General features: G+C 49.1%; 1 protein-coding gene across 7 annotated transcripts in view; it reads right to left on the reverse strand.

Annotated features, from left to right (window-relative positions):
- Positions 1-15,859, reverse strand: part of NLE1 (notchless homolog 1) — a 249,687-nt gene that overhangs the window by 96,049 nt on the left and 137,779 nt on the right. For all 7 annotated transcript variants that reach the window (XM_078679913.1, XM_078679915.1, XM_078679916.1 and 4 more), the window contains 2 exons: positions 14,763-14,809; positions 5,372-5,574 (listed from right to left, as the gene is read on the reverse strand). In XM_078679913.1, coding sequence (XP_078536039.1) covers positions 5,372-5,574; positions 14,763-14,809 — 250 coding nt within the window. The remainder of the gene's footprint in view (positions 1-5,371; positions 5,575-14,762; positions 14,810-15,859) is intronic.

The raw sequence follows: 15,859 nt of genomic DNA on the forward strand, positions 1-15,859 counted from the left end.
CAACTTTTTACCTACCTGTAACGCCCCTAAATCTAGTATTTAGGGGCACCCTTGAACCTTGCTTCCTCAGATAAGAAACCAGAAGAAGAAGAAAAAAGAAGGACCCAGCAGCCATGCCAAAGCTAACAAGAGGACGACGCCTACTGACGTGGCCCCAGCACTACTGGCCTGTCCCCACCTCGAACCTGCCCCAGCGAAATCCTGGTGTGTCCTGCAGCCAGCAACCTCGAGAAACCCGGAGGACATGCATGCCTTCCATCCCAAAGACTCTGTCTACCGTGAACACCGGATTTGTTAATCAACAGACTTCAGCTCTGCAAGAATCTGTGGGTCTGCACCACTCTGTCCCCGACGCCCACGGCCCGAGTTAGAGTGGCCCAACACCAAGAGGAGGTCTCTCAGCGATCCAGTGATCCCTGACCTGCCTCAAGCCTCCAGACTACGCATGCAGCCTCAAACCGGAAGGTCCCCCCAACCGCGACCAGGACCAGTTAAGAAGATCCGACCCTAAAAGGCACTACTGCACCAGACGCCCCACGGCCTTGGGTGGCCCAACCGATGGTGTCTAACCAACACCCAGCATCCCAACTTACCACTCCAAGTGGTGGTTGCACCCAGAAGACCTTCGTCCCGAGCCTGCAGTGTGTTGGCAAACCGGAGACTCCTCATTGAAAGCTACAGGGCTCCCGACGCAAAAACAGCACTCGTCACCCGGCCGCCCCAGTGCCGCTGAGGGTGCACCTTTTGTGCTGGCTTAAACCTCATTTGCCCCGAGTTTAAATCCAGGAGCTTTGCTCCCACAACTCAGTGGCCTGCTCCTCAGCAGCCACCTACCTGAGGTCCCCTATCCCCCATTGGATAACATTGGGCCTCAGCACTCTGCACCCGGCCACTCTAGTGCCGCTGATGGTGCATCCTTGACCCTGGGGGACCTCTGAGTCTAACGACTACCAACTCCCACAACAAAGTACTTACCAGTTAACCGATAACACTATTTTCCTTTATAGGATAACATTGACTGTTTTTCTATGAAAAGTATGGTGTTGGAAATCCTTTGAAAATTGTACTAAATAACAAAAACGCTTTTACTCACCTATTTACAGAAAATGTCCCAGTGCTGTATCCAGGCATACTGTACTTTGTAAGAAAAGTAATCTACTGCTCATTTTACTAAAAAGCTTATACAAAGTATATGTACTGTATTTCCAAAGCATTGCATTTTCAGTAACAATACTGTAATCAAAAAGTGCATATGCATTTGCAATTTAAACTGTTATAACTGCATTACTACTGTAAAGTATTTATTGCTTACCTGTGCCAGGCATGCTTGGTTCTAGAAAAAAAAATAACTAAAAGAATATTTTTATACAAAAACAATTGGTCTGAAGTTCAGTCTTTGAGTGTGTGAATTCATTTGCGGACTGAGTGTATACAACAAATGCTTAACACTGTCCACTGATAAAGCCTTACTGCTCGACCACACTACCACAAATAGAGAGTGAGGTGCTATCTACTTCACCTCTGCCTACCTGTTGAGTTCCACTGGACTCTGAGCACACTATACCTCACTTAAGTATAGTACATACAGAGCCAGCTTCCTACAGATAGTGAGGCCCGAAGACGGCTTTATAGCGCTCAAGGGCAGCATCCACCTGGTCTCTGGAGAGACAGGAGCCATAAATAGGCATGTCCATGAGGTTAGCTTGGACATCCCCCAAAAAAACAGATGCTCTCAGCCAGGCTTGGCGACAAACTCACAGTCGTGGAAATTGCTCTACCTAGTGAGTCTGTTGTGCACATCTGATGGCAAACTTCGCTGTGTCCCTCCCATCTGATATAGCTTTTTGAGAGTAGAGCCTGGTCCTCCTTCGAGACTCTGGACAGCAAATGTGGTACCATATCCCATATGGAATGGGAGTAACTGCCCAAGAGGCATGCAGTGTTCACCGTCGGAAGAAAAAATTATCTTTCCAGAGTTTAGATTCTTTGTCCAGGGGTGCGGAAGGGAATGCGACACAAGAAGTGGAAGCTTGGACCACCAATCTTTGGGGGACTGGGTGGTGAGGAAAAGTGGATCGCCCGGTGCGGGGAGATGGCGGCAGGTGATCGTCCTATTCACAGGAGCCCTTGTGCTGGGTTTGGACCAAGGTCCCCAGAAGGACATCTGTCAAGGCCTCATTGAAAGGCAGTAGGGGTTCCGAACTGGAGAACCCAGGCTGCAGGACCGCCGTCAATACATTTCTCTTGACTGCCGCTGTAGGAAGCTGTAGGTCAAGGACCTCCGCAGCCCTAAGCACCACATTGGCAAAAGACGCACCCTCCTCCGTAGCCAGGGTAGGAGGGGAAAACATGCCAGAGTCTGGGGAGGTGCCCAGACCACTGGCTTAACCCAATTCCTCGTACCAGTCCACATCTTGTTGTTACTGTATCTCTAAGGGATCCTGCATCCCCTCCCAATCCTCTTCCTCCTTCCTAACCCTTCAAAATAGGGCAGAAAAAGGGCCTGGAGCCGTACGGTTCTGGTCTCTGCGTCAGAGGACGCCCGACCAGCTGTGTCGTCGGGAATGAGGACCGGGGGGCACTGCCGGATGGGCGCCGGCACCGCCGAGGACCTCGGCACCAGACAAGACACCAGGGAAGGTCGCTGTGGAGGTGTGACCGGGAACAGGTACACTCAAAGGCCGTGGCGCAGGGGTAGGAGCCACCGGCATGGGAAACAAAGGGGCCCTCCGTCTCCTGAACCTGCGACTCCCAAAGGTCCAAGGGCAGGGTCAGGCCGTCCAAATATGGCAGACATTGCGTCCTAAAACTTTCAGCTGGGTGGGGGTCGCTCCTGGCCCCGGAAAGGGAAGGAAACGCGGAGCTGACTGAGGCACCCGCTCTGCAGAGCACCGCGTCAAACGCCGAGGTTTCTCCGCCACGTCATGAAAGCACGCTTCGGCTTCTTGTGCTTTATGTGGTGCCACTTCGACAAAGAAGATTTCGATTCACCGGAGTGGTGCTTGGACCTTTCTATCAACCGACACCTGGACTGACGAGGCGACCTCCGCGGTGCAGGATGCCGGGCCACGAGATGCTTTAGGGGCCGCTCCCTCAAAGTCTTCGGCGCCATGGCCCGGCAGTCGGAGCATGACTTGGAGTTGTGGTTGTGCTTCAGGCACCAAAACATAAGCCAAATGGGGGTCCGTGACCCACATGGCACGGTGACAGGCTCAGCCCGAATCCGTCTTGCTTGACATGATATACTCTCTTCAACGGATAGGCACTGATGGCGCGGAACGAAAACAACGGAAGGCAGTACACCGGAGTGGCGGTTAAATTGACGCGGACGTCACAACGCCGAACACGACACCGTCACGTGGAGTCGACCGATGCCACCTGGGTTAAACTCTGATCAGCACATAAAAGATAAAAGATAAAACCTTGGTGGCAGCAAGCCTACAAAAAGATGCAGCTCACTGAGTCATAGGCATTTTTATTGTTCTTATTTAGTCATGCTACACAGTATTGAGGATACTGTACAGCATGGTTAAAACCACTGACAAAGCCAATAGGTCTCTACAGCTATACCCATTGACTTAGCCATCTGTTTTTTTTATTGATGGGAGGGCTATACAATGTGGTAAGCAGGGAAAATAATAGGCAATGGGTCGATCAAACGAATGGAAAGACAATATTTTACCTGCAACGACAAACTACATGCTTTGCACACTTGCTATGAAAGTTGACACCTGTAAGCATAACCTCTTACGCTGATGACACACAATTGGTTTTGGCCATTAAAGACGACGGACTTGAGGTGGCAGAGCGTTTCCAACGCGGAATGCTTGCAATCGGAGAGTGGATGGCATCCAATTGCCTTAAGCTGAACTCCGAAAAGACGGAGGTGCTTATCTTTGGACTCCTTCGACCAGACTGGTCAGCAACCTGGTGGCCATCAGCCATGGGAGCCCCACCCAGACCAGCTCTCAAGGTTAGGAACCTGGGAGTAACTTTTGATGCGGACCTCAACTTTGTGGCACATGCGAATAAGGTAGCGGCAACAGCCTATCACAAATTAAGGTTGATAAGAAAATTCATCCAGTTTCTGCTGATACTGCCGCTAAAACACTGGTTAGCCCTTAGTGTTATCGTCCCTTGATTATTGTAATGGACTATTTTTAAATGCCCAGGTCAGGGTAACGAATAAGCTTCAGACAGTACAGAATGCAGCAGCACGCCTGCTTTCGGGAACACCCAAGTTTTCGCCTATATCAGATACCATCAAGTAATACCATTGGCTGACGATCCGCAATCGGATCAAATTTAAATTACTTTGCATAGTATATAAGACACTGCATGACCAAGGACCATATTATTTTAAGGATCAGTTGATACCTTATAAACCGGCAGTTTGTCTCCTTTCTGGTGAAGAATTGGCTTGGTAGTTTGGTATGCCCTGTTCCCATGATGCACTGGGCCAGGGACAGACCAATTTGCATATAGCCAGGTTCTGAGCTGGGATGGGGCAGTGAGCTAAATAACGGTGATGGATCAAGCCCTGATCTTTGGACTGGGTAAGAGTGGTCTACTTAATTCAGACACTCTGTTCATCACCACCCCCTTTTCTGAATCGTTTTTGGCCACTATAGGTGTGGCAGGGTATACTCAGACATGAGTCCCTTGCTCACTGCTCCATCAGGATTCAAGCAAGCCGGGCCGACGACGCCTGAAATGGCAGAAACCGGTCCCCGGAAGCTTGTCTCCTTTCTGGTGAAGAATTGGCTTGGTAGTTTGGTATGCCCTGTTCCCATGATGCACTGGGCCAGGGACAGACTAATTTGCATATAGCCAGGTTCTGAGCTGGGATGGGGCAGTGAGCTAAATAACGGTGATGGATCAAGCCCTGATCTTTGGACTGGGTAAGAGTGGTCTGCTTAATTCAGACACTCTGTTCATCACCACCCCCTTTTCTGAATCGTTATAAACCGGCTAGACAGCTTTGATCGGCCACTCTTAACCAACTAGTGGTCCCTCGAGCTAAAACAGTTTAGTGGGGTGATCGTCGCTTTTTAGTCGCGGCACCTAAATTATGGAACACCTTGCCGCAGTACATCAGGATTTCCCCTTCACTTCTGCAGTTTCGCAAAGGATTGAAGACCTGGCTTTTTAATTAGTAATCTATGACAATCATTCATTATGAGCCTCTGGGGAAAATTAGGGATTTATTTAGCGCCGAGACGCCTACGGGTATTCGTTCGCGCTCAACAAATTGTAAAAATGAAAATTAAAATAAATAATAAATAAATAAATAAATGAACATAGCATGATTGACAATAAAGCCTTCCCTTGGCCTTCGGACTAGAGTGTAGCTGACTGAGCACGGACATACTTCCCAGTTTTGCCATCCCACAGTTTGATGGACTTGTCAAAGGAGGCGCTGGCAATGAGCCGTGTGTCTGGGGAGAAAAGGACCTGGTTGATCAAGGCCTGGTGACCAGTCATCCTCTGGAGAGGCTTCTTCTCCTCTGCTGGGGTCCACAGGAACAGTGTAAAATCATCAGACCCAGACACAAGTCTCTCTGGGCCCTGACCCTAAAAGAACAAGACAAAATGTACATCAGAATATAGCGGAAACTTTGGTGGTTCATGGACAACATTTTGAAGAGTTGCACTCAACTTCTAGGGTTCTGCCATAGGTAAAATATCTTAAAACGTCAATCACAAACATACAAATTTGCAAAGTGCTTTCTGTACAATTATCAAACATAAGTGCACAGTTCAGAAATAAAACCTTTGAATAGCTAGGGAGAAGCAAATCTGCTCCCTCTGGGCTGAGCCTTTCTTGGATTGGTTCCCCTACTGTACTTTTACATAACGAGTGAACGTAATGCACTCCAATGTCAAGTTGGGTCTTTTTCCTGCTAATATTCTACATTATTGTATACCAGATACAGTGCAGAGTGAGGCACTCCGCACACAGCAATGGCACTCTACAACACCACAAGATCTGCTTCAGCTTGAGTTTGATGCAATGGTGCATTCCGCAACACCAACAAACCTGGGACAATTTAAGCTCAATGAATAAACTTCCTCTGCTTTGGTTCCACGATCAGGAAAATTCACTCTTGATCCAATATGCCAGGCACTTTTTCACAGCACTGTTCCAATCAAACCGCTCCTCCAAAACTATGAAGTAATTCCCAGAGGCCTTGGCTGCTGCTTTACTTAGCTACCAAAAGTCTTCAATACTTGATCTACTATCCCAGGTTTGTGCCTTCCTAAACAATACTTTGGCTAAAGCCATCCTCGCAGCTTAGCCAAAACAAGCCCTCGACAACAGAGCGCTCAAAATGTCCCATGTTGAACCCACCGGGATATACAAAATTCTACTGATCTTCCATCCCTCAGAAAGTTCCTTGAGAAAAAGGCCAACCACAAAATACAACAAGCTCTATTAGAATGGCCTTCAATCTGAAATCTTTTTGAGAGCATCTTATTAGTCTCTCATAGCCCTCAACGATTTGGTGCCTGCATGAGATATCGGAAATGCATCGGCACTCATTCTCTTCGATTTCTCAACTGCCTCGGATATCACTGATGCCACCATTCTACCACCAGTCGTAAGAATGTATGAATCTCACTCTTTCCCAGAGCAATTTTTTCTTTATTGCTCAAGCTATATCACGCCTAGAGGCTGGCGTGATATAGCTTGAGCAATAAAGAAAAAATTGCTCATACAAGAAGAGGTGGACATTAAATTTTATGATTGTACTGACCGGACAAAAACCAACATTACTCTGTTTTTGAATTGATATTGTGTGTGCATAGGAATGAATATGCTACTTACCAGTATGCATCTGTTCTTGGCATGTAGGGCTGCTAACATTCATAGCTATAGCATAGATCGCCGCCTAGTGTTGGGTCCGGATGATTGCACATTGTTGTCCTGGAAGAGTCTTCGAAGTATCACGAGATAGGTGGCTCCTCCCCTGGACTACAGTGCGCATGGGCATTGACTCCATCCCCAGATTGTTTTTAGCCATTGTGGCAGAGATGGAGTTTAACTGTAAGCGATGGCCATGCTAGAGAGTAAATGCAAGAAAAGTCTGCAGCCGCTACGGGCGCCGGGGAGGAGGGCGGGCGATATGAATGTTAGCAGCCCTACATGCCAAGAACAGATGCATACTGGTAAGTAGCATATTCAGTTCGAGGCATGTGGGCTGCTAAATTCATATCAATAGCATAGAATACATAGCAGTCTCTCCATTAACGTCGGCCGCCCGTGCCAGCTGCAGAAGTCTGAAAAAGCGTTTTAAGAACAGCCTGTCCCACAGCTGCCTGCTGTTTGGAATGCACATCTACACAGTAATGTTTGGTAAACGTATGTGGTGTAGACCATGTGGCTGCCCTACAAATGTCTTCCAAAGGAATGTTACCTAGGAATGCCATGGAGGCCCCCAACTTGTGCGTGGAGTGCGCTTTGGGGGGGACCGTTAAAGTGCGCTTAGCCTTCTGATAGCAAATTTGAATACACTTAACGATCCACCTGGCTATTCCTGCTTTGGAAATGGGGTTGCCTTTATGCTGGGCTGCGAAGGCAACAAAGAGGTGCTGTGTCTTTCTAAAAGGTTGTGTTCTGTCAATATAGTACATAAGCGCTCGTTTGACATCAAGCGTATGGAGCATCCTTTCTGCTACCGTCTCTGGGTTTGGAAAGAATGCGGGCAGTTCGATGGTTTGATTGACATGAAACTGCGACACCACCTTCAGGAGAAATTTGGGGTTGGTGCGCAGCACCACCCTGTTTGAATGAATTTGTATAAATGGCTCTTGAATTGTGAGCGCCTGTAGCTCACTAACACGTCTTAGAGACGTTATGGCAATGAGAAAAGCCACTTTCCATGTGAGGAACTGAATCTCACATGAATGCAGAGGTTCAAATGGGGGACCCATCAATCTGGTGAGCACCACATTGAGGTTCCACACAGGAGCTGGCGGGGTCCTGGGAGGGATGACCCGCTTCAGCCCTTCTAGGAATGCATTAATGGCAGGCACCCTGAAGACAGAGAGATGCTGCCTGTTTTGGAGATAAGCCGCTATGGCGGATAAGTGTATCCGAATGGAAGTGTATGCTAGATTGCATTTGTAAAGATGCAACAAATAGCAAATGATATTAGGAATGGATGCATCGAGCGGGTTGATAGCGTGCTCTGTACAGTAGATGACAAACCGCTTCCATTTCGCTGCATAGCAAGCTCTGGTAGTGGGCTTCCTTGCCTCCCGGATGATGTCCATCCATTCAGGGGGCAAATCAAGGTAGCCAAACTAAGACCTCAGGAGCCAGATTGAGCTCCTGCGGATCTGGATGCTGAATGTCGCCACGGTTCTGCGTTAAGAGCCGGGGTGTGAGGTGCAGTCTTTGATGCGGTACCACGGAGAGTTCGAGGAACGTGGTGTACCATGGTTGTCGCGCCCACGTTGGAGCAACTAGGATGAGCGTCAGCGAGTGTTGCTTTAGCTTCCTTGCCACCAGCGGAATAAGAGGCGCTGGGGGAAAAGCGTACGCAAATCTGCCTGACCAGTTCATCCATATGGCATTGCCCTGCGATAGTTGGTTAGGGAACCTGGCGGCAAAGCTTTGGCATTTTGCGTTTTCCTCCGTGGCAAACAGGTCTATCTCTGGATGACCCCACTGCTGGAAGTACGGGCGGAGTACTGATGGATGTAACTCCCACTCGTACATCTGGTGGCTGTACCTGCTGAGCAGATCCGCCTTCTGATTGTCCGTGCCCGGGAGGTGTTCCGCCATGAGGAAGATGTTCCTCTGAATGGCCCACTTCCACATGCTCTGAGCCAGATGAGACAACTGTGGAGAGTGCGTACCTCCCTGCTTTTGAATGTACTACATGGCTGTCATGTTGTCCGTCCGGATCAACACGACTTTGTTGCACAGATGTACTTTGAAGGACTTGAGAGCCATGAAGATTGCCATCAGCTCTAAGTAGTTGATGTGCATCTTCTTTTGTTGCGTTGTCCATAGTCCCTGCACCGTGTAGTGGAGCACATGAGCCCCCCATCCCTGGAGAGATGCGTCCGTTGTCAGTGTAATCTGTGGCACAGGCTCTTGGAACGGTCGGCCCTTGCAAAGGTTGTGTGGATTCCACCAATGCAGAGAGCTGTATGCCCGACCCGTCACCAACACTAGGTCGTTCAACTGTCCTTGAGCCTGAGTCCATTGATGCGCCAAGCATTCCTGGAGCGGACGCATATGTAACCTCGCGTGCGGGACTATGAAGATGCAGGAGGCCATCATGCCTATGAACTGCAGGAACACTCTCGCTGGGAGTGAGTGTTGCGGTCTGAACTTTTGAATCAGCGACTGGATGTTGTCGATCCTCGCTGGGTTCGGCTGAGCTGTGGCAGCCAGAGTATTGATCGTCGCGCCCAAATACTGCCGCACATGGGCCGGCTGAAGGTGCGATTTCGGGTAGTTCAGTGAAAATCCTAGACTGTGAAGGAGGTGAATGGTGTGGGACATATCCGCGGCGCACTGCTGGGCTGACTTTGCCTGAACGAGCCAATCGTCCAGATAAGGGTAGACATGTATACTCTGTCTCCGGAGGTGGGCCGCCACTGTCGCTAGACATTTCGTGAACACTCTGGGAGCAGTGGTCACTCCGAAGGGGAGTACCTTGAACTGGTAATGCCGGTTTTGGATGGTGAACCGGAGGTATTTTCTGTGGGATGGGTGGAGTGGTATGTGAAAGTAAGCATCTTTGAGGTCCAAGGTTGCGAGGAAGTCTCCCCGTTGTAACAAGGGAAGAACCTGCTGCAGTGTCAACATGTGGAAGTGTTCTGAAAGAATGTACTGGTTCAAGGGGCGTAGGTCTAGAATCGGCCTGAGTGAGCCGTCCTTTTTTGGGATTAAGAAGTACAGGGAATAAACCCCTGTGCCTTCTTCCTCCACTGGCACGAGCTCTATTGCGCCTTTTTGCAGCATCACCAGAACCTCCTGCTGCAATAAGTGCAAGTGCTCTGCTGACATAGGACGGTGTTTTGGGGGTATGTTTGGTGGGGTGGATGTCAGCTCCAAACAATAGCCGAACTGGATAAGTTTCCTGACCCACCTGTCTGTGGTGATGGACTTCCAGACTGGCAGGAACTGTTGGAGTCTCCCCCCCTACAGGTGTTGGATGGTCGGGGGGCAGTGACAAGGAGTCACTGTTTGTTGGCGGCAGAGGAACGGGAACTGTTGTTGCCTCTGCCCTTGGCACTGTTTCCTCTGTATCCACCTCTGCCCTGCTTGCTGTAGGAGGATTGCGCACCACTTTTATTGAATGGCGTCTGCTGCGACATGTGCCCTCTGTTAACACCTCGATTGCCTGAGCGACGAAAAGTGTTGTGACTGGAGAGCCCCCATGGACTTGGCAGTCTCGGTATCTTTTTTGATCTTCTCCAGGGTGGTGTCCACCTCTGGACCAAATAACCTGTCTGGATTTACGGGCTGGTTGAGGATAGTAGTCTGTATCTCTGGCTTGAATCCAGATATGCGGAGCCAGGCCTGACGCCTCAACATCACACTAGTGTTGATCGCTCTCGCTGCTGTGTCTGCAACATCTAGCTCACACTTTATAGCAGCGTTGGAGATGAGCTTCCCCTCCTGGATAAGCATTTCAGCTCCCTCTTTAAACTGGTCTGGGAGGTGTTGTAACAGCTGCTCTAGGGTGTCATAGTGTGCCCTATCGTATCTGGCCAACAGAGCCTGCGTGTTTGAGATGCGCCATATGTTGGCCGCCTGAGCTGCTACCCTCTTCCCAGATGCCTCCAGCACTTTTGACTCCTTGTCTGGGGGAGGAGCTTCACCCGTGGTTTGTGAGTTTGCCCTCTTGCGGGCATTAGAGACCACCAAGGAGTCCAAAGGCAACTGGCCCCTGATGTAGGTCGGGTCTCCAGGTGCCGGTCTGTACTTCTTCTCAATGCGTGGGTTGACAACCCTCGCTCTCGTGGGTTCCTTGAAAATGTCTGCTGCATGCTTAAGGACCCCTTTCAACATTGGGAGAGTCTTGACAGTTTTTTCAGCAGTAGAGAAAGTGTCAAAAAGGAAGTCCACCTCCACGGGGTCAACATGCATTTCCACTTTATGGTTTGTAGCTGCCCTTTCAATCAAGGCATTAAATGCCGCAGAATCTTCAGTGGGAGACGGCTTGACATTATAAACCTGAGGATCCTGGACCGTTTGCTGGTCCCCTTGATCACCTGTGGCCATCCATAAGTCCTGTTGCTCATCAGGCTCTGTATGAGCAGGAAAATTGTACTCCTCATCCATCTCCCCTTCATCCCCATCAGAGTATGTGGGTGAAGGTGTTGCACTCCTCCTAGGCTGAGGAATAATCTGCTCAACCAGAACTGGTGTTTCTGGTGCAGGCTTCTTTCGTTTCAGAGGAATAGTAAACGACTCCAAAGGCTGTGAAGTTATTTTCCTCTTGTATAGCGTGAGTTTCCCAGTGTCGGCATCGATGAAATGCTCCGACCGTTCTTCAACTAACGGGTGTCGATGACCCAAAGTTCCAGCCGGGTGAGTTGACTTCGACACAGTGTCCTTGGGCACCGACCGCGGTGCAAAAGCCTTTGGCGCCACCTTAGGCGGCAACGTGTAGTGGATCGGTGCCGAGGTGTGTTTCGGTGGGTCCGCCGGCTTTGGTGCGGAAGGAGTCTTCGGTTCCGATGCCAAAGCCTTGTCCTTAAGGCGCTTGAGGGAGTCCGAGACCTGCTTCGTAAAGGAAGCGGACGGTTTCGTCGACCCGACTGATGTCCTTAGTCCGCCCCCAGGGGAAGACCCGAGCGTGGATGACTTGCGTTTGTCTGGTTGAGGCGCAGGAGCACCCTTGACTGGTGCGCTTCGATTACTGTCCACGGGCGCAGACGTCGATGCCGACGGCTTCGGATCTACAGGTTTTCGTTTAGGAGTAACGACCCCAGACCTTGGCTCCGCGCCCTTCACGGACTTTGCTTCTACGGGCCCCTTGGTCTTCGTCGCGACAGACTGTCCCGATGTAGGCTCGACAGCCTTCTTGGAGGTCGGCGTGTCCGCCTTGGAAGACACCGGCCCGACGGCCGTCTTTGAGCTTGGCTCCTTGACCACCTTCGGCACCTTCGCCTGGCCGACAGCTTTCATCGGTTTGGAGGCCCCCGAAGACGACGGCGTCGGTGGTGGAGCAGACGTCTTCGGTTTCGATGGCGTGTCGACCATCTTTGTTTTCGTCGATACCGAGGGTTTCAGTTTTGATTTCAGTAATGGCGGCTCCGCGGAGGTCTCCGTAGCCGGGCCGGAAGGCGGGGCCGTGGAGTGAGGAGTAAGGTCGTGGGTAAGGCCGCGTGGCGCTCCCGTGACCTGAGCCTTTGTAAGAGTACGAACGGGGCATAGATCTTCCTCCGAGCTATCTTCCATGGCCCCATATGCTTCGTCGTCGTCCCCTACCTTCTCGACGAGTTCCTCAATGTCTTGACTGTGGACGTCCGCTCCGTAGTCGGACTCGACCTCCATCGGTGTAGGGGAAATCTGCAGGTGATGCACTTGCTCGTCATCTTCGGGGTAGTCAAAGATGTCCACCGGTGCCGGAGCCGATCGCTGGGCCTCAATGCGCGCCACGCGCCGAAGCTTGATCGTCTTCTTCGATCGAAATCTGGAACAGGCCATACAGTTGGCCTCGTCGTGGTCCGGCGACAGGCACTTGTTGCACACAGGATGAACGTCAATGTGTGGGTACTTGGATCCACACACGGGACATTTCTTGAACGGACTCCGTTCCATGCCGTCGAAGTCTTGCTGCGTCGACTAGGCCCCGCTCACCGAAGAGTCACACGACCCCCCCCGGATATCCGACTCCACGAGCTGGAAGATATACGGGACCGAACGCGAACAATACCGACGGTGCAAAGAAGGCCTTTTGGCCTTGAAAAAGTTCTATCACGATTCCGAACAGGAGACGTCGAAATCACATCCGAACCCAATGGTGGAAAAAAACAATCTGGGGATGGAGTCGATGCCCATGCGCACTGTAGTCCAGGGGAGGAGCCACCTATCTCGTGATACTTCGAAGACTCTTCCAGGACAACAATGTGCAATCATCCGGACCCAACACTAGGCGGCGATCTATGCTATAGATATGAATTTAGCAGCCCACATGCCTCGAACATTGTTTTCTAAAATTTCAGGTGTTGTGTTGCAACATCTTTTGAGGGGTTGAGAGGGTTCCCCTTTCCTGTGGCACCACTACCCATAATTATTCAGCCGAACAGGCAGTCAGGAAGACAGCGGAGCGCAAGTATTCCCTGAGAGTTAAAACCCTGCATCTTTGTTAATATTAGTAACCTAGAGTACGTCTAAGCCCTCATTGCTCCAAAACTCTAGTCCTTTCAGTGTCCCTCAATATTCATTACCCATATTACTCCAAGGTAAGGCCACATAAAAGGGCCCAAACCTCCTTCATCAAGTCTGGGGTGTAGGGTGGTGGTTAGGGGAGACCGACTCTTACAGAGTGCTGAAAAAAGTAGCTCTGAAAGTGACAGCAGTGAAAGGAAACTGGACAAGAAAGCAGCACTTGGGCCATGCTCTAGAGGAGAGACAAATACACAACAAAAGAGAAGCAAGAGTAACAAATCTAACCCAGGATATGTAATGGGCGGGCTCCAAGCACATCCGGTCTAAGGTGAGACCTAAAATACTGCTACTGTACCAAACAGCAGAAACTCAATACTGCAAGCTCAAGACAAATAACTACCTCATAGTACTTTTTACATTGAGACCACTATAGCCTCTTCTTCGCTCAGAACATTATGTTATAACACATGCAAACAGGAGCATGCAGAAAGGTTACAGGCTACTCTGGCTCAGATTCTGTATCACCAACTTACTTGTAACTTCACTGACTTCAACCTAAATAAGTATATGTACAGTTTTAAATAATGGTACATCATACAGGAGGCAAAGCAAAATGGGAAACAAGCAAATACCTGTAAAAAAATTCACTCTCCTTAGCCATATACAACCCATTCATTTATTTATGTTCTGATAAATTTTGAAATTGGAGAGTCTGCAAACGTCCTGCGGCATTATCAAACCCATTGCACCATTGTTTTGTGGGAGTAGTAAGAGGGCGAAGGTACTCTGATGCACTGTGGCGTTAGCTATCACCATCACTATTGCTTGCATGCTAGCCCATCAGATTATAACTGATGGGCCAGCATGAAAGCAATAGAATAAAGCCGACAGGGAGTGATGAGCCCGGTCCAGTTAGGAGGAGAGTGGGATTATTCTATTACATCCTGAAAGCAGCTTTTTTCAGTCCTTGCTGACCCTTGAGTCATGATTGAGTCTGCCAATGAAATACTTTATAGCAACAAACCAGAGCAGCCACCGACCTTTAGCTCATTAAAAACAGCTGGAGATCCTCTCTTCTCTCAAGCAGGCTGTCCGCCCAGAATACAATACAACAAAATCACTCTGAGGTCCCCTAATTTTCTGCTCCCTCAAGCACTCACGATATCTCCTTAGGGGAATGAAAACTACAGAAAACATTGCAGTGACTCACTAGGCAAAATGCACGGAGAACTGGCTACATTCCATAGGTGGAACATCTGGATGTCTTATCAAATCAGGCTAAACACTAGCTTACCTACCAAGCCCTTGATCTTGGGAGTTGGTGATAATTGCTGGGATTGGAGGAGGAGGCTGGGAACCAGCAGCTAAAGCGAGGGTCGCAAGTAGACTGTGTACATACCCTAATTTGATTGTATCTCTGCAGCGCCTTTTTCTTCAGCTCCTCCACTGCAATCAGAAAACATGGGAAATCAGGTGTCAGGAATATCAGGTAAACGGCAAGAAGACTTTATATGGCATTATCTATAGGCTTCTATTAAGTAAAGAAGCCACTGTCAATAAGAATGATGCAACAAGAGGATTAAAGATTAAAAAATATGCAGTATACCGTTCAGATTGTAGAGGGACCAACCTACTACATAGACCGGTGAAGCTCAGAAACTATGAAAACACATCAATGCTACCAGCAGTTTGTACCTGATAGTAGCATTTAATCGGTGCTGCTAATTCATTATTTGTGAGTTCATAAATATACTTTTATACAAGTTGAGCAGTATATAGCAACTAATAAGGTACCCAAAGACCTCACCATTTGGGTGGATTACACAAACAAGGATTTGTGTGCAGGATGGGTGAGTAGGGAAACCAGTACCTCATTTAGAGTGGTTTGAAAATGAGATAATTATGCTGTAGCGGACTACTGGACATTTATCGTGTTTCACTTACCTAGACTAATGTGGTAGTGCTGCATTACAAAAAAATGCAGTAAAATTGCACAACTTCACGGACAAAAAGCATAACTATTGCCAACAGCAAATAGGTGGTGTTTCCTACTCTATACATAAATGAGTTAAACACCATTCCCGCTGGCTATTTGAAATGAGCAGATAGAACACCAGTGATAAATAAGAAGGACATGTGGTTAGATAGGATTGCGGTATCAGCAAAGGTGCATCGGCTGGACAACTAAGGGAGGCAGAGGGCATGCCATGCACTGTTCAGAACATCTGAGTAAGTATTTGGTGTTCAGCAAATACCCATTCAGTCTATAGGCGGTATTGGGATGTAGGGATGGGATGTGATGGGAAAGACTGAATGGCAAAGGGTATGTATTAGTCCAGGGGTCCCTGCGGTGTTGCGAGAGGCCAACAGAAAATATGCTCTCCTATTTCACTGCATGATTTATAAGGGTGTGAATGAGTGATCTGGCTCTGCAGAAGATGCGAGGATAGAAAAACAACCATTTAGGATATTTAAGAGCTGATATTGGACTCAATG

The sequence above is a fragment of the Lissotriton helveticus genome, chromosome 3_1 (assembly GCF_964261635.1).
Source record: "Lissotriton helveticus chromosome 3_1, aLisHel1.1, whole genome shotgun sequence".
Taxonomy (NCBI): Eukaryota; Metazoa; Chordata; class Amphibia; order Caudata; family Salamandridae; genus Lissotriton; species Lissotriton helveticus.